This window comes from Apis cerana, linkage group LG1 (assembly GCF_029169275.1).
Source record: "Apis cerana isolate GH-2021 linkage group LG1, AcerK_1.0, whole genome shotgun sequence".
NCBI classification, from domain to species: domain Eukaryota; kingdom Metazoa; phylum Arthropoda; class Insecta; order Hymenoptera; family Apidae; genus Apis; species Apis cerana.
This window is the reverse complement of record NC_083852.1, coordinates 22,859,325-22,886,144: the sequence shown is the minus strand read 5'-3', so window position 1 is coordinate 22,886,144 and position 26,820 is coordinate 22,859,325. Positions and strand designations below refer to the sequence as shown.

Below are 26,820 nucleotides of genomic sequence, written 5' to 3'. Positions count from 1 at the left end.
ACCATTGAAAACAAATTTACGAGGAATAGAAGAAACTCTTGAACTTGGATATATGTATTTTTGATAATTTACACATTTCTGTATAATGGATTTCAAACATTTCGCGCAAAAAGACAAGAAACAACTTATTTCTCGATTTATCGTGAACTGGAAATTTCGAAAGAAAGGGATTAAACGACAAACGTCGGACGTGATGGACGAGGCAAGATTCGATAAGAAGCGAAACTTTTCACCGGGACGAGGAAGTTGAGAATCGAGATACGCGCAGTGTCCGCGATTCCATACACCTGCACGGCAACTGTCGTCCCGGAGAACGGTACTTACCTACCGTAACTCGCACTCGCGGCTTGCGCACGAGTCCTGTGTTCTATATTGCACGCGACCGTACACTCTTAACCTACATGAGTTCGTACAAACACGCGTCGATCGAACACGAGAATCTCGAGAATTACCGTAACCTCGAGAATTTGTTCCATTCCTCTTCTATCTCTCTCGGAGAAAAAAAGTTAATCCATCGGCGATCGATTCGAGATATCTGATCATTTTTTATTCTTTCGTTTCGAAGTGTTTAAACGTTGAAGAGATTTTTAGCGTAATTATTGATAGCAATGAAAATGCAGATCGATAAGTGTCGATATGTATGGTGATATATCGATGAAATTTAACATAGAAAATTGTTTGGGAAGAAATTCGAAGGATCAATATTTCTTCTTTGTAGCAGCAGAATCGATGGAATGAAATCTTTTATAGGAAGATATAAAAATCTGGAAAATGAGTTATTCCAATTTTTAAGAAAGCTTCAGGAAAATCAGGAACGTATTTTACGACGATTATATGAGCCGAAATCACATTTGAAAAGTCGTAAAAAAAAAATTTTGTATAATTTATTTCTAATTCTCAAAGGATTTAGCTTTTATGTCCTATGTATTTATTTTTTTTAACTCTAATTGATTATTTTTAAATTTATTCAAGGATATTGGATATTGCAGCGTATGTTGCAAATGAGAAAACGTTGTAAATGAATTTATCAAATTTCATACGTAATTAGAAATTATGTATCTAGAAAGAGATCTAGAATACGTAAATTATCGTCAAACGAAGAATTTAATCTATATTTTTTATATTAAAGATTAACACATTGTAATATTTATTATTAAAAGAGAAAGCGTGATCATCAATTGATATTCCATATCCCGTATGAGATCACGCGCCAAAAGCAAATGTAGACAAGGAGAGCAAATGGTAGGTAAAGGACAGAGATATGATAAAAATATTGAAATCAGCGCCATCTTCAGAGTGCCGTAAATGAAACATAGAAGAAAAGGACAGCGAATAATAGGAAAAGGATAGAAATAGTACAAGAACGAACTGCTAGCGCCATCTCTTAAATACCTTTGGAATTTATTTTTGAAACGATGTCCTTAGTACTCACTAGATGGCACTGACGGTATAGAATAAGAATTAACCGTCAGTGCCATCTTATGAATATTAAAAATACTTTTACAACAAAGAAGTTCGAAGAATATCTCAGAGATGGCGCTAAAAGTTATTTCTTATTCTATCTCTATCCTTTTCTTATTATTTGCTGTCCTTCCTTTCCGTGTTTCATTTGCGGCACACTGAAGATGGCGCTGATTTCAATATTTTGTCCTATCTCTGTCCTTCTCGCACTATTTACTTTCTTTGTCTATCCTTAGCTTACGAATACACGCGTTAAGAAACGATTCCGATACTTGATTAATTTACTTTTTTTCTTTTTTTTTATTTATCCTATTAATTAAAAATCTTAACGAAACCTTTTTTTCCAATTTTTATCGAATATATCGTATCAAATACATATATTCTATATAAATATAAATAAATTTTCTTTTTGTATATTTCACATTCACGTATACTTTTATACATCTTTAAACATTAAACAATAGCTAATAAAATGAATATCGGAGAAATATTTTTATTTATTTGCAATTTAATTAATACAATTTTCACTTCAACTCGACTAAGTAATTACGTCGAAAATAATATGTACGTGGAATATTTCAATTAAAAAAAGAAAGAAATAGTAATAATAACATAAATTTCAAGCTTTAATCAACAACGATGAAGGATATAAGAAATATCATGACAGAGAGATGAAATCATTCTTTAATAAACTATAGGGAAATTATTGAAATAAGAAATTTTATCTTATCGATATCATCTATCGCGTCTCGCTAGGGGAAGGCGACAGAAAAATACGAATTGTTTCACTGCGACTCTGGCCACGACGAAAAATCCGTAAAAAGCGATTGCCACTGGCAAAGGGCAAGGACCGCTATCAGCTCGGTGGAAAGGATAATTCCACGCTAGGAATGAAATCCTCCGGCCACCAGAGAGCTTTCGTTCTATCTTTTTTTTTCGGGCTGTTACATCGCTTCGCTTTCTTAGACCAAACTGCAATTCTCCGCTACACCGAGTTCCATGCGTCTGCAATACGTGAATCCGAATCCTTATTTGGATCTCGCCGCAACAACGATATTATTCACTGTTCTTCGCTCGTCATATTTCTTCCCTGATGTTTCAAGATCTCCACCATTCTTTCCAACATATTTCTATTCTATATTTTTTTAAAAAATTAAACAATAAAACGGAATCGACAGTGTTCACTTCGAGTAGTTAAAATGAAGGAGACGTTAAAACATTAGTTAGTCGAAGCTTGAAGAAAGAAGCTTGAAATTGAAATTCGTGACGAGCAATGTAGATTTTCGATTGGAGATGGTTTTATATAAAGAATTGGCGAGAATCTTATTACGTACGTGACTAATGCTTTTGTGTAAGAAAATCGCGTATCCGTTCGACAGATCGATAAATCGTTCGACTTGACCGAATCACGGAGTGACAAATGCCGTTTAGTCGGCATGAATGCAAAATAGCCGGGGGAAATAAACCTAGTTCTAGCTTCTAGTTTCGCAGAAACGCGATCAACGAGCTCGAACAATCTCATTTTCTCGAGGATCGAATTTGCCATAACTCGATACAGATTAATTAAATAATTTTATCCACGCTTGTGAATACTTATAAGAGTAAAAGAATCGAATATTTAAATTTTAATTAAATCGAAATATAAATAAAAATATACATTTAAAAATACTCACCCAATCAAAGCCTCGAAACTGTCGATTTCGCGTCGATTCTGATTCTATCGAACTTATCCAAAAAAAAAAAAAGAATTCAAAGTTAATAATAGCTGTAATAAAACGCGAATAAGATTCTTTCACAAGGTGTAAACCATAAAGATAGATTTTTACGGTCCAGGGGCGACCGTGCGTCACAGACATCCGAGAGACAGCATCCTCGAAACAGCCGAGACCGCTGCAACTTGTCCCGTATCGTTGCTTCCACGAGTCAGGTGGTTGGAAAAAATTCGAGATGGTGGCTGGAAAGGCGAGGAGAGTGGATGCACTCACAACCCCCGAGGGCACAGTTCTCCCTTTCGCAAGATTTGCGGGGAAAACAGAAGCCATTGTCTGTGGCTTTGAAAGGATTCTAGTATTGGAATCTCGGAGATGGGGAGAGGAAGGCTCAAACGTCGAAAGGAAGAAACTAAGATTGCAATATAGATGGAGATCTCGTTAAATTTCTTTTATTTAATACGAATAATACAAATTCGTTAAAGAAAAACGGTTTCGAGAAACTGAAGATTTTCTCATTATTTTGCCATTATTAATAAAATTAGTATCCATTTTTATCGGTATAGATAATCGATCTTCGCTGCTATTGTACGGACAAATTAATTTTCATCCATTAATTTAAATTTGCCAGAATAATTGACAATTGATAATATATTTTATTTGAATCAACGATGAGACGAAGATATTGATCGATTCAAGTATTGCCGTTAAAATCAAACGCGCGGTCGAAATAATAATAATAACTCGAATATCGTAAGCAGAAATGAGAGAAGCAAGAATAGTGAACGCTCGGATATAGTTCTTTTATACCTCTTACTAACTTTCTCAATCGAGAAGGATAGAAAGAAAAAAAGAAATTGCAGCATTCCACGCATTTAAATGGAAAAATCCATTCATCGAGGATGCACGACGATCGATTCACGCGACTTAGGCGATCCCATGGCGGGAATCCTCGTAAATTTTCCATGCCCTTGCGAAACGACACGATACTGGCTGGAAATAACGTACATCCGCTGATTGTTAGTGTACAGCGCGTCTGGTTTCAACGTACACATTCGTTTCTTTTCTAGAAGACGTGGAGATATTTACTCGGGACCGATCGATTTAGAATCTCGCTATGCTTCTGAACCCAACATTTCTTTCGCTCGCAAATTACAAATTGTGCACCACGCAACAAACGCTCGACATAAATGTAATTAATTAAAATTAATCGACGAAACAATCGGCACAAGTCCGGAAAACAAAATATTCGAAAACTCGCGAGGGATCGGATGGAACAATTTCGACCCAAACGGACGATAATCTTCCGTGGGAATTGCAGGGGGTTACGTCATGTAAAATCCGAGGCGAATCTTTATCAGACGTTGGATCGTGGAGCAGGAAGATGAAATGGAAGCGGAGGCGAGGTCGGTTAATGACATTCCACGCGCAGGCACGCGCCGCCATCCAGGAGAAAAAGTTTACGGTTGCACGGCGAGCGTTCCTCCTCCGCGGTGGGTTGGGTGAATCGAGTTTTACTTTCGTTCGGGTGAAAGTGGCGCGGTACCCCACTTCCCTCCCGCTGTCCGACGCCGAGGAACACCAGCTTATCAGACGTACGCCGTTTTTCTTATTCTTATTCCGCTCTCCCCATAACCCCTCTCAGACCAGTCGTTTCCACCGAGCATCTCGTTTCGGTGGAACCTCTTTGCCTCGAGACGAGTCTCGTTCCTCTCCTCTTTTCCTTATTGGTTCACCGACCAAGTAAGTGAGCGTTACGTTTCTTCTCTTTTTTCTTTCTCTTCTTCTTCCTCCTCCTTCTTCTCTCCGTATGTATATATATATATATGTTTATTCCATTTTATTTCTCTTGCCTCTTTTCTTCTTCTCTCTTGCTTTTCTTCCTTTCTTTTTTATTCTCGGCGTTAAGCCGTTTGTTTCCTTCCTTCGTTTTCGTTTACGAGCATAACAGGCTGTGTATCAAGCGCGCGAATCGCAATAAAGCGTTGCTCTTTATTACGCTCCTCTAGTTTGAGTTCTTTATCAGGCGAGAAATGTAAATACGTGTCCGCCGCGCGGCTCGTGAATGCGAGAGGATGCTGGGTTAAATATTAAGCGGGTGGATTAGGTCGCGACGCGGCTAAATTGGTCTCATTGAGGCGTGCATCGAAGGGAATTGGAAGGGAGAATCAGCCACGATTAACCACGGAAACTGGTTATCTCGATAAAGGAAGATTTGTCTTTCGCGTTATCGCGGAAGGTAGTTGGTAGTTGCGATTAAAATATTTGTAAAATTAACTCTCGACCGAAGATAATGAAGTAATCGTGTTCTTTTAATGCACGATAATTTGAAGATGAAATTTGAAGAAAAAAGAAGATTCGGATCTGAGAAGATTCTTTGTAATAAGAAATTTTATCGAGAGGTTGTTGAACGGGTATTTAAGGCTTTTGCGACGTGCCACGTTACAGGGGATAATAAAACGAGGAAAGTTACAATGGAAGATGGAAAAAAATACCCACGAAATTTAGAAAATTTATATATTCTACCTTAATCGTGTTTACAATCGTGTCGCTTTTAACTTGTATAATTTATCGTTATATTAAGAGAATTTCAGAATGTTTAAAGAAAGTGAAAAAAAAAAAGAAAAATTATCAACACGATTTTCCGCTTTAATATCCGTGTTAAACTTTTTCTTGAAACATTAATATTCGTAACAAGAACGAAAATTGAAACATAAAAATTTAAAGACCGTAGCACAAGGTTAAACCGATAATACCTAAAGGTATAATTAAATACGTAACCATTACTTGGACTCTTAAAAAAATTCCATTAAATTATACACGCAATTACACCTGCTTTCAAATTTATCACTACAACAAACAAACCTCGCATGTAAATTTAATTTTAATGCAAATTAGAAATCTGCGATTGAAGTACAATTAATAAATGGATTTCAAGGAAAAGAAAAAAAAAATAAATTCTTATCAGTTTATAGTTTGGTCTTTTCAGTCTGGTCTAATCTAGATCAGATACAATTGGAATGAGATGCAAACCGGAAGCAACGTGTAAGAAACGTAAACAAATACGTGTAACGCAATGCTACTAATTACTCGCGTCGGAAAACGACTTAATCCAAGGCTCATTTGATTTTAGATGAAATCCGCTCGACGAATTCCTTTGGGATGAAATCTTCATTCCATCTGGGTCCTCTGCTTTACCTGCAAGCATCTCAGATGATGAAACTTTCGTAGTTGTTTCGCGATGTTCGCGTGGATCGAATAGAATTGTTTCTTTCGCTATTTTTATTTATTTTTTTTTTTAATATTTAAAGAAAATTTTTAAAAATTGATAAAAATAACCATGATTTGAGTCACAACAACAACGATCGTAAGATCAAAAAGTGGTTGCTTGTCTTTTAGAAAGAGAGATTTCGAAGGGAATAAAGTTGCAGGCTTTCGAGGATGCGATTAACCCTCGATAGTAGGGGATGGAAATCAAGCTTGAATAGAAAGTTTGAATTCTAGATGATAGATAGGATAGTGCGTGATATTTCGTGGATTTATCTGAAAAATTTTCTATAAATGATCTATTTTCCAAACAAAGTATAAGTTTATTTATAAATTTGAAATAGAAATGTAAGAGATTTATCTAGATATGATTTCATTGTAGTTCGTGAATGAAAAGGTAATACTTTGATCGTTTGCTATCCAAGGGAATTAAAACTTTTACGGTGAATGTTTCGTTAGTTTGTATTAAATATTTCTACCCACGGGGAATTCCACTTTTGGACTTGTTCAAAGTTTGGGAATTCGTGCGTGTCAAATGGCAGCTTGACATTCCATGAGAACGAAATCGGGTTCACCGTTTCGTAAGAAACTGTACCCATTAGTTACTCAAACTCTCGTTTCACGGAAACGGATTTGTTAAAATACAGACGAATCCACGAAACATCCCTAATTTATTATTATTTTATTCGAGATGAAAACAAAGTTGGAGTTAGAGATAATAAAAAAGAAAATCTCTTAGATCAGAAAACTCTCACAAACTTATACGTGGAACAAAATTTTACAACGGGTTATTTACAATAAGACGAAAATTAATTAAAAATTACGAATACGAATTCCAAGGAACACTATGTTTCCAATTCTACGATACTTTTCTTTGCGATATAATTCTCTTTACATACTTAATAAATGGATAATAAATTCGTATAAAATCGTTTCTGAAACTGGTTTTAAACAGCTTAAAACTACATTCTCTTAATTACTCGCCTCTTAACCAGGATACTGTTTAAAACCGTGACGACCACGACCACGCGTGATATCCAGATATTTCTTTTTCTTCACCTACAACGCGTTATTTCCAAACCTGCGATCGATTTACCCTAATCGAGAGATCGTACGATCGTACGATTTCATCATCGACGATCGATGATTCAGACGCACGCACGCAATTACCTTAAAACGATCGTACGTATATTTATGAGACGTTAATAGTCGCGAGACACGTTTACGCCGAAATAATAATTGATGTAAACGAGTAAAAATCGAGATCATCTCGAGAGGATGCAATACGATTTTCTCGTTCGATTTATACAAGATGTTTATCTTGAACGGTGGCGAGAAGAAATTTACGGACGCGTAATTTTCGAATTTCAAATTGACGGGGAAATCTTGATGAATAACGAGTCTCTCGCTTGTATTATCATTAACGATCCTCGATTAATTGCTCCTTATCTTTGCGTAATCAGATATATTAAAAATCTCTTACACGTCATCTTTTAGATTATACTTTACATCAATTTCATCGTATATTCCGCATCAAAAGTTCGTTTATCGTCATATTATTACTCGAATATCTCGAAGACGTTAAAATTATAAAAATTTATCCTAAAATCTACGATCTAAATGTTTCCTAATCAAACTTTTAACGCGTTAGGATTCTCCTGTCAATTTTCTCGGCCGAAACACACATTAAAATCTTCCACGACGTTTCTAAGACCACCCTGGGCGCAACTTCCGGTTCGTTTAGAAGCTAGCAACCTGCACCTCGATTCCTGAACCGTTTTGGGATACCCAACTGTGCATGGAGATCATCAAGCGGCACACGTGTGTGTGTGTATGTGTGTGTGCGCGCGTGGTTCGCTACGAAAAGAAAACGAGCATCGAAAGAAGAGCAAAGAATTCCAGTTATAACCATAGAGGAAAGCTAACGGTGACTGTTCCGTGACGTGTGTCGCCTTCCTTCCCGCCTTTTTCCAACACCAGCCGACTCACCCCTTCTGCCGTAAAGATAAATAGCTAAATCCTAGAGATCCTACAGAGAGACATAAAGACGAGACGTGGAATAAATTTCCAAAAATCGCGCTTCGTTAAAAACTCCCGTTTCGATTCGATCCCGATCTCTATTTTTGACGATCCAGGGTAAGATCCGAAGAGATTCCCTCACTTTTCAATGTCGTTCTCGTTCGTTCTCAAAGTGATGTTTTCCTCCTTTTTCTCTTTTTTCTTTTTTTCTCAAAAGGAAAGAGGTACCGATCTACCCCATTAGAAACATAGGATGTCACGTCGCGCGAAATTGCAACGACGTGGACACGTCTCATCGCTCGCCCGCTCGTCCGGGGAGTTAAAGCGTTCGATGCACGAGCAACGAATTACGAAGCGACGTCCATATTTTTCAACCCGCCTCCTTTTCCACCCTCCCCTTCATTTCATTTTCTTCCTTTTCTCTTTGCGCGATTCTCTTCACAGGAGGAAGGCCGGGCAAAGATATAACGTACGACGTGTCGGTCGCGGCTCTTTCGTCGCGATACCTCGCCACACGATTAAAAAGTATAGAATTAGGCCGCTTAGCTAGGCCGTTCACCTCTCGTCGCCGATTCCTTCCTGCGCCGCCGATCTATTAATTGTCCACCGCCACCATCGGGATCCGCCCGATGATGGACTTTCCTCCCTCGTGCGCTCCACGATGTAAAATAGTATCGTGCTGCTCGCTGTCTGGAAGAATGCGCGTTGGAATCCAAGGGAAACTGGGACGGGCGAAAAATCACTTGCGCGACGAGTTCAGAGAGAGGATTTTCGACAAGAAACGGGGAATGATTCTGTAAATAGAGGTATACTGGGAAGGGGTTGTTGTTCGAGTTTAAAGCGAAACTTCACTTTTCGGGCTATTTTAAGAAGTTTCGAATTTTATTGCCTTTCATTTAAAGCTTCGATGAATCAAAATTTTTATACATTCTTTTTTTTTTTACGTGGTTTGATATCGATCTCCAGCCTCGATATCAAAAAATTGTTTCGAGTATTTGGTACGAAAAAAAAGAAATTATATCGTTCACGCTTCGAATCCTTTCGTTCCTTGAAAATTCGAATCTTGATCGCACTACTGCTCTTTCTAACAATCCTTTCTAATAATCTTACAACAAGCTTATAAGAAATATAGAAAGAATTGACTTTAACACGAAAAGAAAGTAAATATTACACACACACACACACACACACACACACTTTCTCTATCGAAGCCATAACTGAATATTTTCCCCTCGATTCCCGACTATTATATCAATCAAAAATGTTCACTTCGACGAGGAAAAGTTTGTATCGATCCACAACTCGATATTTCTCGCACAACCAATCACGGAACGATGATCCGTCACCGCAACGGGGATCGTTAAACAATCGCTGGAGGCGAGCGGTGCACCCGCGACGCGATTGGAAAGAAGGTGAGTGGAAAATCGGGCCGTTGTCGAGGGGGAGGGGGGCACAGGTGCAAAATTGGCGAACGATACCTGCGGCCACGCAAGGATCAGGAGGACGGAGGCGGCAAACGGGCGGCGGTGGTGCGGGCTCAGGACAAGAAGGGGCAAACGATGGAAACAGAGGGAGGGAGAGAGGCCGGGTTCGCTCGTGGTGGCATCAGTTGCCGGCATCGCGCGATACACTGCGCTCTATCTCGTACCTCTAGTCTCGTTTTCGTGCCTCGTAACAACCTCAGCTAGTTTTCTGCTTCTTTTTTCTTTTGTTTTTTTAACGAGAAGAAAGTTCGAGAACGAATTTGAATGATCGTGCGTCGATCGTGATCCGAGTATTTCGCGAATCATTGGAGAATTCGGGGTTGAGAAGTCGAGGACAATGGTATCCACGGAATTTTGAGAAGTCGGAGAAGTAGCAACAAGTTGGAAGAAACGAGTAATTGTTTTTATTTTATTTTATCGTTAGTTGGGGGGAAGTCGATTATTGGGGAATGACGAGTGGAATCGAAGTTTATGTAAGGATCTATCGATTGCAGTTTTCAGTGGGATAGTTTGAATCGTGGTTGGGAAGAAAGTTGGGAGGAAAATTGTGTCCGTGATTGTGATTTCCTTTGAAAAATTCGAATTGAAGCGAATTGTAGAGAATAACAAATTAATCTTTCGTATTATTGGTGTTTTAAAAATTTTCCTGTATAATCGAAAACTGCCAGTCGATAATCGAAATTATAATGGATTTACACGATCCTCGTGGCAATGTGCGTTCAAATTTTTTAAATATTTCCTCGACACGCAATTCATGAACGCGACTCGAAAATGCGAACGACTCGAGCTATCCAATCATCCGTTTGAAAATCCCAAAAACATATTCCATCCGTTATCTTTCCATATAAATCCTTCTTACATTAAGGCGACAAAATCAAGAGATGAATAATTTCTATCGGAAGGGGAAAAAAGAAGAAAAACTTCTCTTTAATTTCATTAATTTCATAAAACTCAATCGTCTCGAGTCTCGTACAGAAAATTCGTCGATTAACCCAATTTTTACGATATTCACTCGTACGGAATACATATCAATTCGTTACGATCAGGAAAATTACTCGATTCGATTTCACAGCGCAGAACTCGTTTCGCGAATTTCATCGCTTGCCACTTGTGTGTTTTTTTTTTTTTTTTTTGCCGTAACAACAACCGACGTTCTCCATTGTGAAAAACGATAAATCATCTCACGTGTCCTCACCTCTTCCCTCCGATGAAACGAAACGAAACGAATTTATTAAAAATCGAACATTAGTCGATCGGTGCGTATATTAATATCATCGGTTGGATTGGCCGATCGATGATGCAACACAAAAGGTAACGCCACGAAACGTAATTTACCACGGCAACAGTTTCGACAGTGGCCGGTTAATTCACGTTTGCAACTTTCCCGAAAAGTTTCCTCCGCAGTATTGCGCAAATTACCGATATGCCCTTCTCCTTTATTCGTTTCGGTCGGCGAGTATAGGTTGGCGAGTGCGTGAGTCGAATCCGTGCTGCCGTTATTATGATTTATGCTAATGAATTTGTCACGGGAATCGGGGTGGATTTAATCATTGGGGAATAAATATTCCATTGCGAATTGATAAAGGTAGATACGTTTCCTTTTTTCTTTCTCTTTTTTTTTTTTTTTTTTGGACGCGTAGGAGAAACACAATTGCGCAATTCTGTAATTTAAAAGAGCGTAGAATGAAATTTTTCTGTAATGTAAAGGATAACCGCAAGATAAGTTGCACAAGTGTCGGTCGAGAGAAACGTTTCGAGAGAAAGCATTCAACATTGTACGAGGATCAACATCGATAAAAAAATGTCGAGATAAAGCAACTCGACTCGTAATATCACGTAATTCAATTCGCAAATTCGTCGAGAGTGTACATAATTGGAGAAAAATTCAGGGGGAATAAAATTCGATTCATTTTCGAATGGAGTAAAAAATTTCTTAAGATCCGAGAGATTCCGAAATGGAATACATATGTAATTAACACGATGACGCAATGACGAATCCATCCATAATGGACGATACCTTAAAAGCCAACGTTTATTATCAATATGAAATTTCGTCAAATTCGAACCAACCTCTCTCCACGAATTTCTTCATATTCTTCTTATCCGAACAAAAAAAAAAGAAAGAAAGAAAAACCATCCTTTCCATCATTTCCCCGCTCGAGAACTCATCAGCAGCACCTCGTCGCGAGGTTGACCATCCTTCGAAATTCCAAATCCAGAAACCTGCCAGGAACGAGGATCGTCGTAAAAGACCGGTCTCGGGGCAATCCCGTCGTAAAAAGAGGCGCGAAGAGAGGTTGAAAAGGGTTGGAAATCCTGACAGATAAATCGAGGTGAGGCGTGACAGGTGGTGGTGTTGCGATTCGAAAAGAGGAGGAGTCATCCGGCGCGCGTGTTGCAACGAGGAAGAGACGAGCGACAAGGTTGTACGCTGCCTTCGAGAGGATCGACAGCATGGTTGTGACGAGAGCGGGGAGTCGGTGGCCCGTGGAATCGCGGATGCACGGGGCAAGGGTTGGCCGAGCGAGAGGAACGAGCGTGCACGACACGGGCACGTAGTCTGCCCGAGGGTGAGGAGGAGCGTGCGTGTGATGTCGATATCGCGAGCGCGATCCTGGCCGCTTCTGGACCCGCGCGCGAAGCAGGAGCGCGAACAGCAAGATCGTTTGGGGAGCGAGGAGGAGGGGGAGAAGAAGGAGAAGGCCGTGGAAGAGGAGAAGACCTGCCATCCGCACAACGGCAGCCCTCAGGTGCAGGCCAGACGATTTTTGTCCAGGCACTATTATCCCGAAGGAGGGTGGGGGTGGGTGGTGACGGTGGTTGGCACGTTGGTGCACTTGCTCGGGCCGGGATTGCAACTCTCCATCCCGGCGACCCTCGCCTTCCCGGCAACCGTCAAGTTTTATCATCATCCTCTTCACACTGCCGGTGAGTTTTTCTGCACGCATGAATGCGTAGAGAAGTATATATATATGGGGAGTTTTGTTCGTTCGTAGATTTTTTTCAAATGGTACGATGGTTCATCGTAAAAGAGGTTGATCGGATGACTGAGGGATAGAGTTAGTTAGGGGAACAGGGATGTATGTTATGGAATTTATGTTAATTCCATGTGTTTCGATGGTCGTTACGAATACGTTTCGGTGAAAGGGAGATGGAAGTTTTCCGTTTTGTGTAGGAAATACGATTATATTTATTAAAATAATGTATTTAAATTCATTCTACGTTGTCGTATTGAAATATTCATTAGCTATAAATGTTTTTTAAGGTTTTATGGCGGTTATATCGGAAAGATAATACGCACAAACGGTGTTGTGTAGCCAGAAATTGTGTGTGCAATGAAATAGGAGGTAGGACGGACCAACCGAGAGGTATTTTCGATGAAGTTTGTGGTAATGTTTCTGACGTACAGCGTACGTTTTCGTTACAGGTTTTCCTCGCGGCGCAAAGATAATAGCAATTTTCATAAATTCCCTTTTATTGGACCGCCTGTATCGTTCCAACGCGCGAAAAATGTTTAATTAGAGAGATTCGGCGTGATCTATTTTATCGCTACGTTTCGCTTGCGTTTGACGAGGAAAGATGAAAGGAGACAGCTATCTCTTTATGAAAGTTCAAGCTTGAAGTATATTATTTAGAATTTACGAGAAACGTATGGTTTTGCTAGTTACGCAACTTTGATCAAGTTGGGGGTACAATTTCCCGTCGTTTAATTGGCAAAGTCCTCGCGATCGCGTTTCTGTTTCTTGGTAGAATTTAATAGACAGTTGGAAAACGTGGTTTTCCAATCTGGGATACCGACGATACAATTTTCCAACTTTGGCGATATTGAGAATTTGCGATCCCAAAAGATACTTGTATACAGTCGAAAATTCACAGCAGTTTCAATTTTTTTTTTACAATTTATGATATAGCAGCGAGTTTCTAAATATTTTGAAATACTTGATACATTAAATGTATTTATTGATTATTCGTTGAATATTCGTTCGAGCTGATAAAAACTCTTTCTTCCTTTCCTTTTTTTTCTTTTTTCATATCGATTTGTCTTTCTTTTCTCAACATATCTTTCCTTCAAGATGCTCTAGAGGCAACATATGAAACGAGAGTTTTTATGGGAAGAACTTACGCCAGCAGTTATGAAAGGCATTTGTCACACTTCTCAAACTTCATCGCGTGTATTAGCGTTAATACTATGGAATCAATCAGCACGATAAAGAACGAGCGTCTTATGCAATCAGAAATACAAGAAAAATATCAAATCATTACTCATGAAAAATTAAGATAATGTTTTCTTCTAGATTCGAAAAGATTAATAATCCCATATTTAGTTCAAGTCGATAATAAAAATATTTTTTTTTCTTAGCAATAAAACGCGTTAGAAGCTCGTATAATATTACGACACAGTAAATGCAAAGACTGTTTTGTCTCTAAAAATAAACGCTGAGTATTCGTACAAAGTTTCATAGCCCGCGGTAACATTCATATCCCGTTGCGTTTATCGCTTCGGGCACAGTCTAGTGACATCTTTCAACGTTCTAAACGTTCTAGGGAATTTTTACGATTTTCAATCTGAATTACCGACTAGGACAGACTTAACATCATAGCGCACTCTATGGTGGTTTGAATCGTGTACGATTCAAAGAAAACAGTCGGTATAGAGTGAAAAATTTTATCTTTCATTAATTTGCTTTTAGATTTATATTTATATTCAATTTTTTGCTTCGCGTCTTGTCCATAGTTTTCTCCGATTTGGAAAAACTTTCTCTACACGTTCGTCCTTTAATAAAACATCTCTGAAGGATGAATCACGGAATATTTATTTTACGAGGGATCAAAGTTTTAGCTGATTGGAAATATGGTTTCCTTCTTACCGAAATGTCAGTCATTTATATTCGCGAATAATAAAATACGAGAATCGCTGAATAAGGAATAAAAAAATTAGGAATCTCGATAGAAAAATTTTCCAAATTTTCTAATAATTTTCATCTATCGCGCAATCGAAACAAACTTCGACTTGATTTTTATCAAAGTAATAAGAACTGAAAAAACCAGCAAATAATGTACCGTGACTGTATCGTTTCATCGTTGACACGATAATCTGTGAAACCCGTGACAAAAATCTGGAACGACTTTTTGCAAAGATTGTAAACCTGCTGAACACCTCATCTTGACGTGTAATAGCTACCAGCCGGTTCTTTTCCTCACGATGGTATCGGCCAACATTGATCGAACGATTCGGCCCTGCCTAACGCTCATATTACATCGACGTTTAATCCTAGATACCGTTGTATATGGATTCGAGCATGAAAATCGGAGCAACGTTCGAGGCCTGGCAGCATACAGATTACAAACAGCATTAATTACATACTGAGGATATATGTATCTCGAGGCATTGTATTATCCGTCGATCGATAATCTGTTGATCGATCGCTATCTCTATTGCCAGCTTCGGTTATCTATGCAAAGCTACTGTAATTCAATGAACCGTGCATTATAATTTAAACGTCTTTAGTTACTTAATCAATATATATTTTCGTGATATACGCGTAATATTTTCTCTATTACGAAAGAAAGTAAGAAAAGTCGTTGGCTTTATCAAAAAAATTATAACCAACATTTCGAATTGTTATTTATAATTTTTATTCTAATCTATATTCGTATGAAAAATTTTTATTCGCAATGTATGTAACTCGTTCGATTATTTATTCTCAGAGAATTTATTCTCCTCTAAAATAAAATATTTCTGGAAACTATACTCCGGGTAAAAGAAATCCCTTAAGACTCTCGACGATCAAATTTTCTCGCATCGTCGAAAAAGAAAAAGAAAAAAAAATTCTTTAGACAAAATACATTCTATCGTAATACCGTGCGATGATTATTAACACGTTAACATCGATTCTTTTCAGAGAAGAATACAGATAATTTACATCCTGATACAGATAATTAATATCCTGAATCAATCGTTACAAAGATTATCGTTTATGAAATGTGTACACGCGAACAAGAGAAGAAGAGAGGGAAATGATGCGAATAAAGATGATTATAATGAATAGAGATTTTGGGATGCAAGGAAAAGGGGACGTGCCACGAAATGAAAGGGCTTTCCGAGGAAAATAAAAAAATTAGGATCATCGCGGTGATTTTTTTTTTCTCTTATTCTCAGTCTGACAAAATTACTCGCGATCTCCGAGACATCCTAGCATAATTCTATGATAGTGAGGGCAGACTAGGGGGTTGGGCGAGATCTATCCGGGGTAGATTAAAGTCGAGTGAGATGCTTTCGAGTGTTTGGCCAAATGAGCGTGTTTTGAAGGAATGATGTTTCGTTTTAGATTCGGCAATTTTGCATTGCTAGAAACGTGGAAAATTATAGGAATTGGCAGGAATGTACTAAGAGTAGTATCGCGCGTATTTGAATATTCTGATGAAATTTCTTTGATGAAATGGTGCAAATTAAGGAGGATGTTGGTTGCGTTGTAATTTTTTTTTCACACAAATTTGATGGCCATAATCTTTTTGCAGACGTTGACGTCAGCGTTGAATGGTAACATCGAGATATTGTTTACAATTTGCATTTTTAGTTTGCGATTAAAGTCAGAATTGAAATTAAAAATTTTATGCGAAAGAAAATTCTATTCTTCGTTAAGATATTGATCTTTCGGTGTTTCTTCCATAAAAATTGCGATTCGTTTCTTTTCATTAACAAGCTTGAAAATTTTAATAAAATACGTTACCAGTCAAAGTATATTTGGAGTGTGTAAAGCATCTAGAACGTGTTTACAAGCTACATCACGCTCTCTTAAGGAAGTATATCGCAAGAAAAGACTATATCAACTAACGATGTATCCAGTAATCGAAGTACAGCTACGTGAAAAGAATGTATCGAGTCGAAGGAGAAACTTTTCGCCACGCGATATCTTATCTATGCTTCGGCTGTAACTTTAAATACACTTCTTTGAGAAAGAAGAGAAACTTTTTGCGCTTATCCCACAATGTCCAATCTTTCCGTCGACCAAATTAATTATCGTATAATTATTATTATTATTTTTCATTGTATTTCGTATCTCAATCTCCTTTTATTCACGTTCATTTCACTTATTACAGATCAAAATTGACTAAAATTGATCTTTGAAGCAATTAATGATCAGTCAGGATATTAGACATAGTCTAAGGTAAGATATTCATGGCGTTATATTATATATAAAAAATATAAACGGGATCCTTTATTCCAATTACAATTAACGCACATTTTTCCCACGGGGGAAAAAATTTCTCCTGCCGTCGATATGAAAACGACTTTCGATAAAAATTACAATCAAATAAAATAAATTATCCAACAGGCAAAAGACACAGAAAACAATTTACCAACTGCACAAACAATTACTCCATCTACTTTCACATTCTACGAATCATTCGAATACCTTGAGAAGAAATAATTACATCTCGAAACGACATTACGCATCCAACGTCATTCAGCCTTTGAGCAAGCGCCAACCGTTTATCCAACACCGCTCCTCCACAATTAACTCCATTAATTAAACAACAATGCCAAATAATCGGCAAGGGGAGAACGAACGACTACAATTACCAATTTCGGCCAACTCTCCCGAATATACGGAACTCTTTCGAGCACGCTTTCAAAGGAACAATCGGCACCGTTGCCTGGTAACAAATCGGCAAACGTCACTTATGCAACAATGGCCGATCCGAAAAAGCGGCATTTCTCGAGATCGGTCTCGGGATCGGGAACAACGGCCTACCTGGACACATTTTACGCGGGCAGAACAAAGTGTGCGGACGAGGGAGCGGAGGAGGGAGGAGGGGTTTAGAAAAAGAGAGAGGGATTCCATCGGGTTCGGGTCCAGAAGCGCAGCTGTCGAGCGTGGCCGCGCGGACAGCCGCACGATTCTTGGCCGACGCGGGCTCTCCTGGCCAGTTCGCGTGGTGAGCGTGCCGCGCTCGGTTGCTTCCTTCCCTGTCGTTCGTCCTGTCCTCTGACGGATCGCCTAGATCGCCACCATACAGACACGGAGCTCGCGACATTTCACGCCGAATTTCGTCGTCCCGATTTTTCGCTGTTCCTTGGAACGAGGGAATCTTTTTCTTTATTCCGGACGGTGTAATATATAATAACAAGGGAACTCGTCGTAGCTCGTTAAGAATGTAATAACTTGATTGTCTCGTGTTTCGAAACGATGTCTCGGCATCTCTGCTCGCCAGTTTCATTCGACGAAATCGGAGTTGGAGGAAATGGGGGAAATCGTGGTACGAGGTTTGGTGGTGTGAAGGAGGGAGGGACGACGGTTTGGAGAATCGAGGAAGAATCGTGGAACGACGAGGTTAAGCGAATCCATGTCGAGAGATCCTCGATCGGATGAGACTCGTGGAACAATCGTCGCGATTCGACACCGTTTAACCCCATCGCCGAGATTTAACCGCCCGTTTTCGTCATCCGGTGGAGAAACGGATCGAGATCCCCGAGGAAAGAAGGAAATGGAAGAGGCGGCGGAGGAGGCGGAGAATCGAGGACGAAAACGGCGAAAAGGACGGCGAGGAGGAGGCGAATGGGAAGAAGAGGCTTGAGAACGCCGGATAATGGCTGCCTCCCGCGGGGATCTGGGGATCGGCGACGATCGAACGACGACCGCCAAGTCACCGATCACCCGTCCCTCCTTCCAGGATTCGAGTGTCGTCAGCGACAAACCGACAGGAAAGATCGTCAACGATGAGAATAAGACGGGAAGGGTGGCCGGCGAGCGAGAAATTCAAGGACGAAAATCGACGGCCGACGAAACTTGCAAGAACAAATCGCTCCCCCCCGTTCGAGATAAGACGAGCAAGAATAGTAACATCAGCCGGGAACCGAAAACTTCGAACGCGGGGATCAAGGGGGCGAGAAGTTTCCAACAAAGGGACGACGCGTACGAGTGCTCGGCCGATCAAAAGCGGGCGAGCGTCGATTCCGACGACACCGGGCAGATTAAGAAAGCGAAAACACGGAGGAAAGCGGACATCAAGCAAGGATCGATCTCTGCCAAGGTGATCTATAAGCTAGTCGCTCCTTCTAACAAGCAACGGCGCGATTTTTCGCCACACAGGTGCAGATCGGAAAATCATGCGAATCTGATCGTCGTCGACGCGAGGATAGTACCCAGCTACGGAACCTCTCGGGACGCGGAAGCGCCTCGTAAACTCGATTCTTGCGGAGATCTTGGATTTTGGAAAACGGGCAGCCCTCGTCTAGGCGAATCTCGATCCTCGGTCCGCGACGAAGTTGGAAAACATCGAACGGGAGATTGGGAAAACCGCGGAGAGCCCCCTCGTCCTTCTTCCTACGAGAAGAGTTATCCGCGTAAGTGTTGCGGGGTGGTGGAGTGCGAGGAGAAACGCGGGAGGGAGGCGAACGGAAGGGAACTCGGAAGGAAGCAGGAGAGCCCAGTACCCCCGTTGCTGTGTCGCAGCAGATCTTTGCCACGGTTGTCGGTGCACGACAGCGGTGTCGCGTGCAGCGGGAACGAGCAATCGCCCGCCGCCGGCCATCACAACTCGAAACAACAATTGGCGGCCGATCTCAGGCAACTGCACACGTTGAAGCAACATTATTATCCGGAGGGTGGATGGGGATGGGTCGTGCTGCTCGTAGGGATGTTGGTGCAGATGCTGTCCCACGGTGTGCACGGGTCCAGCGGGATCTTGTTGCGGCATGTGGCTGACAAGTTTGGGCAACGCGTTTACTTGGAGACAGGTTAGTCGTGCAGGGAACTTTCTTTCGAACTTTGATTCGATTTTCTTCGAAATTATTTTATTTATATATATATATATAGGTGGTTACGATCGGATCGCTCGACATGGTATCGTGTTACCGGAGAAATCGAGAAATCGGCGCAAATCGTATTTACAAATTGAATACTCTGGTAACACGTGTACCGTCGTGCACGTGTTTTAAACAGGAGTTCTGTTACTATTCAAACACGATACGATACGTATCACCACCTCGTGTTAGCACGGAGCGATATACGGGTATCTATCGACAAGTTTCAAATACATAATCCTCCGCTCGTCGAATTTGATCAACCATTTGCGTAACGAATCGATCGACTACTCGTAACATCGATTTTCCTCCCAGGATTTGATTCACAGGTGCGTACCTGATCATTAGAAATGCTCGTAAAAAGGAAGGGAAAAGAAGAAAAAATAATATAATCTCGCAAATGAGACAATACCGACAAGATACGATCTTTCTCCAAAAAATTGGATAGCATAGAAAGTCTCTCGATACATCGCGTGATTGTAAATCACAAATTTCTAGCATATATTCGAAACGTACATTAGAATCAACAGAGAGGAATTCGAAAAGAAAAGAAAAAAGAACGAGAAGTTTAAATTTAGATCGTCGATAAAATTTGTCCCACGCCAGTTTCCAGGTTTCTCTTCGATGAAACATCTCGTAAAAGGGCGGGAAACGGCTCGAGCGGAAATAGGAATAGAGGAATTTCCTTCGTGGGGATCGGTCGGTGAAATTAAAGAGCGTCAGCTGGGAAGCAGTGTGAAATCGAGGCTGAAATCGCGAAATGCATCTTTCACGCTCGATCGCTTTGTCCGCTTGTTTCCCTCGTTTCGTCGCCTCTCGTGGCGGATATCACCATCTCTCTGGCGGAGGGCCAGATCTGACGCCGGTGTTTCCCAATACTCTTACATCTGCCGCCCAATAAACGAGATACGAATCGCGCTAATTATACGAGACACCTTCTCCTCCCCCGCGGGAGGATTTCACTTCGGTTCTCGCGGTTACAGCGGCTATAGAGGAAAAGGGTGGAAGCGCCACTTGGCAAGCATTCCACCCTTGTCGCTGGTAAACTTCACGAGCCTCGGATGAGTTATCACGGCCAGTATATGGCCCGTTATAACAGCGGGTAGTTTGTGCCGCTGTGGGATCATTTCTGAGTGTCCTTAGTTTGCGTTTTTCTGCACTTGGCGTGGAATAGTCGCGGTTTATGGGGGAACGATTGGTTCGATATTTCCCTCTGTATTTTTGTACTGTAAGCGGAAAAAACGATAGTTATACCATTTTTGTGTAAAATTCTGCATGCAATCTTGGTTCAAGCAAACTTTCTTAAATGTATTTACATTCTATAAAATAATTTAAAAATTTTTAAAATTTTTTAAAAAGCGTAATGAGGCTAACTATTCTTTTTAATATACGTGATCAGTCAACAAAATTTCGCAGGAAATTAATAATTAATAAAGAGTAATATGGAGTAATATAAACTCCTTATTTTATTAATTATAAGACATTTGATTATCGCAAGTAATTCGAATCTCCAAATGGATCTTACAATGAAAAATAAAAATAATCGTGATTATTGTCGATTAATTAATTATAATTAACGTTTTGTTATCTAGATTCGTGTTCGAATATACTCCATTTGTATATCGATATACAGAAATTTCCCAATATAATTTAGTAAGCGACGTCTCGACGAAACCGCTGGGAAAATCTATATAAAGCAAGGATGGTGCCGGCCGGTCTAATAATCCTTGGAAAATATTCGCAATTCTAAGGAGATGGCGGCGTTGTTCCTGTAGCGTTTCTCACACGTTTCTGGCCCGGTTATCTCTCGGAAGAGAAGCAGGCCGTTTCCTTATCGAAACAGTAGCTAAAACCGAATTGGAAAGCAGTCGGCTATTCAATTATCGTAAAGCGGACAGGAACTGAAACGAAACTTCGCCTCCTATGCTCTTCCTTCATTCAAATTCATTCAAAATTGACAGCAATTCTCAGAGTATTCGTTTTATCGCGTTAAGTCGATCACAACAAAAACATGTTGGATCGGTAACAATGATAATTTTATCCGAGTCGAGAGAGAATTTCGAACTTGATCTTCGATATGGATTTTACACGTGAAATTTTTATTCACTACTTATTCGTTCCTGGATCTGATTTGCGAATCATCGAATAAATACGAATTAATAAATTCTCTTTTATCTTTGCATCGTACTCCAGTGAAACGATTCAAAGATTTACTGTTTAAAAGTGATGTCACGGTAGAAGATTGATCCAGGTCGAGAGAACACGTGGACACGTGAGAGCAGGTGTATAAAAGATTATCTCTTCCAAGTTCCTGCTCGTGGACAGAACTAAAAAAATCGATAATGGGTATTCGATGGGTCGATTCGATTGGTTGCCACGGCTCTTTGTTCGAGATTCGTGAAAGATAGATCCATTCGTTATCTAGAAAATTAAATGAGAGATAGATAATACGAATTATGATTTTGCTCTTTATTTTCAATTATGCTCCACGCGATCTCATTGTGAAAACGAAGGCTAATGGTCGATATGTTTATACGTTTAAAATAATTAATTATATAATATAGATATATAGATAGATAATTAGAGTTTGGAACGATAAAAAGATATGGAAATTTTGGGAATGATATATTCTTTCTCTTCGATAAAGAAAATTCAAAGACTCGTAATATTTCAAACGAGTTAATTTGAATCGCTAATAATGTCGGTTCAAGTATTCATCGGTTGGATTCGCACGATTTCCTATTCATAGCTAAATTAATTCGGCATTATTATTCCATCATATCGAGAACTTTCACGACGCGGGTAGACAGATCGCCACCCACGCGCGTTCAAAACTATCGATCAAATCGCGTGGAACGAAAATCTTTTGAGTTCGTATATCGGAACTGTCGCCGAATTCCACGTAACGAGAACTAGTTTGGAAAAAGAGCACGCATCTAAATACACGATACGGGGTTTAACGAGGCTGTCGCATTCTTTGTCGAAGTATTAACCACATACGGAACAAGTATATGGGTTTAGATAGGCCAGCTCAGGTTATAAGAAAAACTTCGATCGCGAATTCGATCAATTACCGAATCCATGGAAACTTCGTTCGTCTTTGATTCTGATAGATTTCTCTTTCTTTCATCGAAAAAATAATCGAATTGGTATTAGTTCAGATAAAATTCTTTCTCTTAGTGCGCAAGATTATTATACAAATTCATCCTTTTTTATTTTTTTTACGAAAAAAATTCTATCGAATAATCTTAATTTCCGTGGAAGATTATCCAAACGATCTCATTCAAATCGTTGTGATCGTAAATATCATTGAAGAGAGAGAGTTTTTCGAGCACGTTATTTAGAAAGTTAGAGGAAAATCAGAACAGTTGAGTGACAGGTACGAGTGTATCATGGAGATGAGCATTAAGAAAGAAGATTTCAATAAGACGAGTGAAACTTTGAGAACAAACAAAATAAGAACTTACAATCTATACAAGATATACAAAAAGTATTATAATTTTACGTAATTCATTACGATTCATAGTCTGACATAACTTAACACTGATACTCGATATTAAAAGTGTGCAAAATAAGTTCTTGCATTCAATTCGAATTAAAATTCAGATATCAGATTGAAAATCCCTCTTAAATCCTCTCTCCTTCTCTCGATCAAAAATCGTTTTCGATGAGACGCACGCGTTGTTGAAATTCTCACGAAGAGGAAACAAGTGCCGCCAAGAACGAAACGAAATAAATAAGCAAGGGGGAAAGATGAGAAGAGGGCGATAAAATTTCTCTGAGACCGCCCCTCTATCGCGAGAGTGATTCGCTGATTTTTCGACCTCCTTCGCGTTGAAAATTCCTTGAAAATTCCCGCTTGTTAAAGGAGTCGAGTTGTTCCAAGGTTCAAACGCCTCGTGAAGAGTTCGAGGAGGGGGCGAGGATTATTGTAACAATGTAGATAAAGAAAATAGGGGGAGAAGAGAGAAAAGAGAATCCGAGCTAAGAGGATTCTGGCATCCTCTTCGACCAAGGACGTTGACAATCGGTCGGGAATTTCTTCGATCTCTTCTTGGCTGAGGATCCATTCTCCCCTTCCCCCCTTCTCGCGAATTTTTGCTCGCTTCTTGCACAGATCCATCTCGCAATATTGCTCTTCCGTCGCACTGGTTGCGAACGATACGATACGAGGCGAAGGAGAGAAAAAGCGAAATTGCTTTTCTAGGTCTCGGTGGAGAAGTGGTACTATAAAATGGTGGATAAGGTTTGGTAGATAAGATTCGAAGGAGGAAAGAGTTGCAATAATTGCGTCTCCTTATCTCGAGGCGAATTTGATAGAGAAACTTGAAGGTAAGAAGTACTGGGACGAGCGAAGATTGGAAAACGATTGGATAGGTTTTATAATGAAAACTTATTACTTTCAGATGGCTAGTTTTGGATTTTTGTATTGATTTTCTATTTAATAACAGAACTTTCAATTGTATCAATACGCGTTCTTTATGACAAATATCAGATTTTCCTGAAATTTTATTACATTATAACGAAGATGATAATGCGTATTAAAAAAAGTGTAAGGTATTAATTTTTGCATATTTTTTTACTATCTTTATATCGTGCAAAAAAAAGTAACTTAACCTAAAAATCTTTGAAAGAAACGTTACGTTCAAGAGTAGATTCAAAAGTGAAACGAGTCTCTCCTCCCCGACCGGTCTAAACGCACATTTTCGTCCAGATCTACTTTCACGGTCGAAACGATCGCTCCGTTTTATCCGCGCATAATTTCTGACATCGTAACGTATACTCACCGTATATACTCACAGTGTATCGCGACGACGTTACTGACAACTGTGAACATCAACCGGGATATCGCGGAGGATCGTGAACGTATGATCGAATCAAGTTTGTTAGATATAATTTAGCGGCCATTATCTTCTTTCTCCTCGTCAACGGTTACGCGCACGACGATGCACACGCGCGATATTCGCGGCTCAAATTGGCCGCCGTAAAATAATGAGAGATACGGGCGGCGCAAAAATATCAGGGACGAGACTGTTGGAGAATCGAGGCTGCGATGGAACAGAGGAGTCGTTTGGAAAAAAGAAAGGGAGGCAGATTTATCGGGGAACGGGCGTGAAGATGACGAGAAAAATTGGCGTTCGAGTGCGAAGAGATGTGCTACACCGGCGGAGAGAAACGTTGGAAATGCCTGTTGAAACGCGAGACGTCGCGATTATTTGAAATTTCCCTTGGAACGAGGGAAATATTCGAGATCGCTCGGATCGACGAACAAAAACTTACGCGAAGGATTTGTTGTTCTGTTATTTTTTTTAATACTTTGCGGTTAAAAGAAATTTCTTATCGCGGAATAATAATTAAATTCGGATAATCGAACGAAGAATGAATTGAAAATGTTTTAAACTAAGAATTGCAAAGAAAAATAATAACAAAAGTTTATCATTAACTGACATATGGAAATAAAATTCTATTATGGCGTCGTAAAAAGAAATATAAAGTTACATCCTGTCACTCGAGACATCCTGGCCAGATGCGTCCATTTATAGAAGGCATTCGTAAATCCTTCAAATTTCGACGATTTGCAGACTTGGCTCGAATTCTTTATTTTTTTGCCAGTCATAAGAACATTCGCCCACTTTCCTGCTCTCGTTCTTTCATCTCTGTATCGCAATTCTCCTTCGTCGCAAGTTTCCTTTTCGTTGCAATCTAGAATCTCGCAAATGTGAGCATATTAAGGGGCTACGATCTTTAATTGGAACCCGATCTAATGACAATTGTGCCAACTGCGACCGTGTAATTGATTTTAAACTAATTGTAAGTATACCTTCCAGACTTCCTCCGATCATATATTCGTAAGCTACCTTCGTTAAACGAAGCGTGATGCTTTTGCGAGAGAAGAACTCGAAAATGAAGTTCTGGAAAGAGCTGGAAATGGTTGGGGGAAATGGAAGTGTGAAAGGAGAGAAATGTGTTATTCGAAAAAGAGAATATAAGAAACCAATATTAAATTCTTCAAATTTTAATCTGATGATCACTGACTAATCTGACTTAATTAACCCGAATCCAATCTTAAAACCAAGATCTCGCGATCGCAAAATCGCAGTTAAAATATCTTGCTTGTCTTCGCAATTGAAGCCCTACAGATTTGCAAAGCGCAGAAATCGAGTTTGTTTCCCGGGAATTACATCGTTGATTTACATTCTCGAACGAGAATAAAACTGGATTAAAACGATGGCGAGAAAAAAAACTGAGATGAAAAAAAAAAAAAGAAAAGAAAAGAAAAGAAAAACACGCTTGAGAGACAGTGACGTCGTTCAGAGAGTACTCGTGTATCAAGCGAACGGTTCACCTCCGTTTTTAAAACGCCGTAAAAATGGCCGTCAACCGTGATAAACCGAATTTTTATTCCCTTTGACATTTATACACTTTACCACGGTCGTACTCGATTTACATTCGCCGAGTTTATTACCCGCCCTTGCTCGTAAATAATTTTTAATATAGTTTTCCACCGTTGGTATATTATGTCTGTCCTCCCGAGTGTAGTTAAGTTCATTTCGGTGAAATACTAAAATTTCCCTCTCGATGCACCCAGGTGCTCGTATCTTTAAATAAATTGGAACGCATTACGAAGATTACCACCGGTCTCCGTGTATTATTTCCGGTTATCATCGTTACACCCTGCCGCTTACCTTCCTGCCTGGATAAGGCGAAACGTTGTTAATATCGGAATATTATAACCACGGCAATTGGTATCGATCGATTTTTCCGCTCATTTTGAATTATTTTCCGTGTAAAAATTACAAAATTGAGTCAAACGAGTCGAGAAACGGTGGATAATATTCGTGAGTATTTTTTTAATTAGTTTTATAATTTTACATTGTAAAAATTAATGTTTACACAGGTATCAGGAAGAAGCAAGAAGAATTTTCAACTTACGTTTTTCTATCGAATCGAATTTAAAAATACTTCTCTTTCTCGTTTCGAAGTTGATAAAAGAAGTCGTAAAGAACGAAACGTATATTGATCAAAGGAGATACACTATTGAAGATACGCTTTGAAGTACACAAGTATCTAC

At 39.5% G+C, this 26,820-nt stretch overlaps 2 protein-coding genes across 5 annotated transcripts in view; one reads left to right on the top strand and one right to left on the bottom strand.

The window, feature by feature from the left end:
- LOC108002055 (monocarboxylate transporter 2-like) overlaps positions 1–26,820 on the top strand; it is a 51,240-nt gene that overhangs the window by 7,252 nt on the left and 17,168 nt on the right. Inside the window, exons 1-2 of one of the 4 annotated variants that reach the window (XM_062087159.1) lie at positions 7,819–10,334; positions 12,264–12,868. The exons of 1 other annotated variant lie outside the window; for it this stretch is intronic. In XM_062087159.1, coding sequence (XP_061943143.1) covers positions 12,532–12,868 — 337 coding nt within the window. In that variant the 5' untranslated portion in view covers positions 7,819–10,334; positions 12,264–12,531. Of the gene's footprint in view, positions 1–7,818; positions 12,869–15,557; positions 19,683–26,820 lie in introns of those variants that run through there. 2 more of the 4 variants (XM_062087158.1, XM_017063439.3) reach the window with 2 other exon arrangements.
- Positions 3,607–26,820, bottom strand: part of LOC108002058 (BTB/POZ domain-containing protein KCTD16) — a 90,967-nt gene continuing 67,753 nt past the window's right edge. The window contains exon 4 of the transcript XR_009833431.1: positions 3,607–6,368. The gene's annotated coding sequence lies outside the window, so the exon portion shown is untranslated. The remainder of the gene's footprint in view (positions 6,369–26,820) is intronic.